At 38.0% G+C, this 2,601-nt stretch overlaps 1 protein-coding gene across 1 annotated transcript; it reads left to right on the top strand.

The window, feature by feature from the left end:
* Positions 1–28: 28 nt before the first annotated feature.
* On the top strand, positions 29–1,672 carry LOC108166061 (uncharacterized). Its single transcript, XM_017303612.1, has 2 exons — positions 29–1,512; positions 1,590–1,672. Exon 1 carries the CDS (start codon positions 38–40, stop codon positions 1,133–1,135), a length of 1,098 nt encoding a protein of 365 aa, XP_017159101.1. The 5' UTR covers positions 29–37; the 3' UTR covers positions 1,136–1,512; positions 1,590–1,672.
* The last annotated feature ends 929 nt before the right edge of the window (positions 1,673–2,601 follow it).

The raw sequence follows: 2,601 nt of genomic DNA, 5'->3' as shown, positions 1-2,601 counted from the left end.
TCATTTCCATCAAAAAATTCATCACCAAGGACGTGGGATGACCATGAACGAGCTCCGATCAAATGGCATCTGGATATTGGGATGCAGTCACACAGTGTCTTCTTACATTTATAAGTGTGTGAAATGCAGGAAGTTCAGAAGAAATGCTGAAGTACAAAGAATGGCAGATTTACCGCGTGAAAGAGTGGAAGCATCGCCTCCCTTTACCTATTGTGGAATGGACTGCTTTGGCCCATTTTACGTTAAGGAGGGAAGAAAGGAGCTTAAACGCTACGGTCTGCTATTCACATGCCTGTGCTCGCGTGCTGTGCATATAGAGCTACTTGATGACATGACGTCTGACTCTTTTATTAATGCTCTTCGAACATTGATTGCCATACGTGGAAATGTTCGGCAGCTTCGGTCAGATCAGGGAACCAACTTTGTTGGAGCAAGACGAGAGTTCTTGGAATCTGTAAAGAAAATGGACCAAGAAAGCCTAAAACAACTAGGTTGTGAATTTATCATGAACCCAGCATCTGCTAGCCATATGGGTGGAGCCTGGGAAAGGCAGATCAGGACAGTAAGAAGTGTGTTGACATCCATTTTGGATCATTCATCCAAAAGGCTTGACATTTCATCTTTACGTACATACCTTTATGAAGTTATGGCGATCATAAATAGTAGGCCCTTAACAACTCACCTGCTAAGTGATCCTACTTCTCCACAACCTCTTACGCCGAATCACATTCTGACCATGAAGTCTTCAGTGATTTTACCACCACCTGGTGAGTTTGTGAAAGAAGATCTTTATCTTCGTAAAAGATGGCGCAAGGTACAGTACTTGGCCAATGAATTTTGGACCAGATGGAAAAGGGAATACCTGCTGAATCTTCAGCAAAGAAACAAATGGCACAAGACACAGAGAAATGCCAAGATCGATGATATTGTGATTCTGATGGACAATAGTCTACCCAGAAATGAGTGGAAACTGGCCAAGGTCACTAAAGTGTACCCTAGTGAAGATGGAGTCATTAGGAAACTCGAATTGTTGATGAGTGATGCAACACTTGATGACCAAGGAAAAAGAGTTAACAAGCCAGTATGTCTTGAGAGACCCATCCACAAAACAGTTACTCTTGTCGAAGCCGAGTAGCTCAGAACACGTGACTTTCTATAACTCATGTTGGACCACAAGCATTTTTCTTTTGTATTCAGGTTTAGTAGGAAATCACCTGTGATTTGGTGGGAGTGTGGCTGCCATCGGTGGCAGTTATACAGTTTGGTTTAATTTTATGATTTAAGTTGATGTAAATATTTTGTTTATAAGTTGTGAAAAGGTTACCAGAGCGGAACCAATGTTAATTTGTTGTTTCATTTAGGTACATATTTTTAGTTACACACCACACACTGCAGAGGGCAGCATGTTTTTCTTCTTTTCTTTGTTGGAGAGATTTGGTGAGGCACCGAGGCTCGTGTTGCAAGAAGCTACACGAAGTTTACTAACCCTTTCAGGTTGAAGCGGCCAATGAGGTACTCGTTTTGTATTTTAGTTTTGTTTGTAAATGGATTGTCTTTCTTTATGTAAATGTATTTTATCTTTTGTACAGTTCTCACGGCGAAGTTATTAAATGCCAGTAACAACCCAAGAACGCCTTGTGTCCGTTTTCTGCCTGGAGGGAGTTATATAAAAGTACAATGAAAAGTTTATTGAAGTTATTATGTTATGGCAGGTAAGAAGTTTGGGCAGCCCAGGAATGAAGACACTGAGGCAGCAAGCCGTGAGCGGCTTCTTCCCCCCACAAGTCCTGCAACAAGTGGAAGTAAGCAACTCATTGGACATTTTATTGAAACTGAGACTGAAACTGTAACAACTAGCAAGTCAGTGGAGAAGATACATGAAAGAAAAATGTTTCATGTAACAGACTATGTTAAAAACAGAACAAATGTTACATTTACAGTTGAAGTTGGATGAGAAAAGAAGTCCATCACTTGTCTATATGAAACCTAATTAAGTCAGAACTGGACATTATGATCTAGATGGATGAATTATCATTCAGTTATTTGGTAATTGAATAGATTTTAATATAAATAACTTTTGCAAGAAATTACAAATAGCCTAGTTTGATTGTTGGACATTTTGCATTTATTATTACAAAATAATAAATTTTGGTGCCCAGTGTGTCTGTGATTATATAATCTGTATATTGTTTTATGAACAGGTGAGAATTTAAACCCGCAGAGGGAAACAGAACAACAAAATAAAGACAAAATGTTGCCTAGTGACCCAAGAGACGTGAAGCAGGAACTACAACGCCAAAAAGGTAAACAAAAATAATATATCAAAGCCAATCAGTTGATATAAAAGATTAACTAGATATAAAAAAAATGATACATTTCTAGTAAAATTTAGAAAAATTTATCACTGGTCAATATGTGACCCAAATTACTCAGGTTTTTGTTTATTTTGTTTTGTTTTGTTTACTGTAACTCAGTAGAGTTCAATACAGAAACAATTCCTGATAAGGTTTACAGATATTTTTGATCTGATTGTTTGGTATTTTGCAGCACATTTTTCTTTTAAAGTTTTTCTTTTTCCACTTGTAGAGAAGGAAGCTGAGC

This window comes from Poecilia reticulata, unplaced genomic scaffold (genome assembly GCF_000633615.1).
Source record: "Poecilia reticulata strain Guanapo unplaced genomic scaffold, Guppy_female_1.0+MT scaffold_832, whole genome shotgun sequence".
NCBI lineage: Eukaryota > Metazoa > Chordata > Actinopteri > Cyprinodontiformes > Poeciliidae > Poecilia > Poecilia reticulata.
This window is presented reverse-complemented; position numbering and strand designations above follow the sequence as displayed.

Coding starts and splice junctions, on each gene's coding strand:
- LOC108166061 (XM_017303612.1), top strand. CDS start 38: ATGACCATGAACGAGCTCCGATCAAATGGCATCTGGATATTGGGATGC.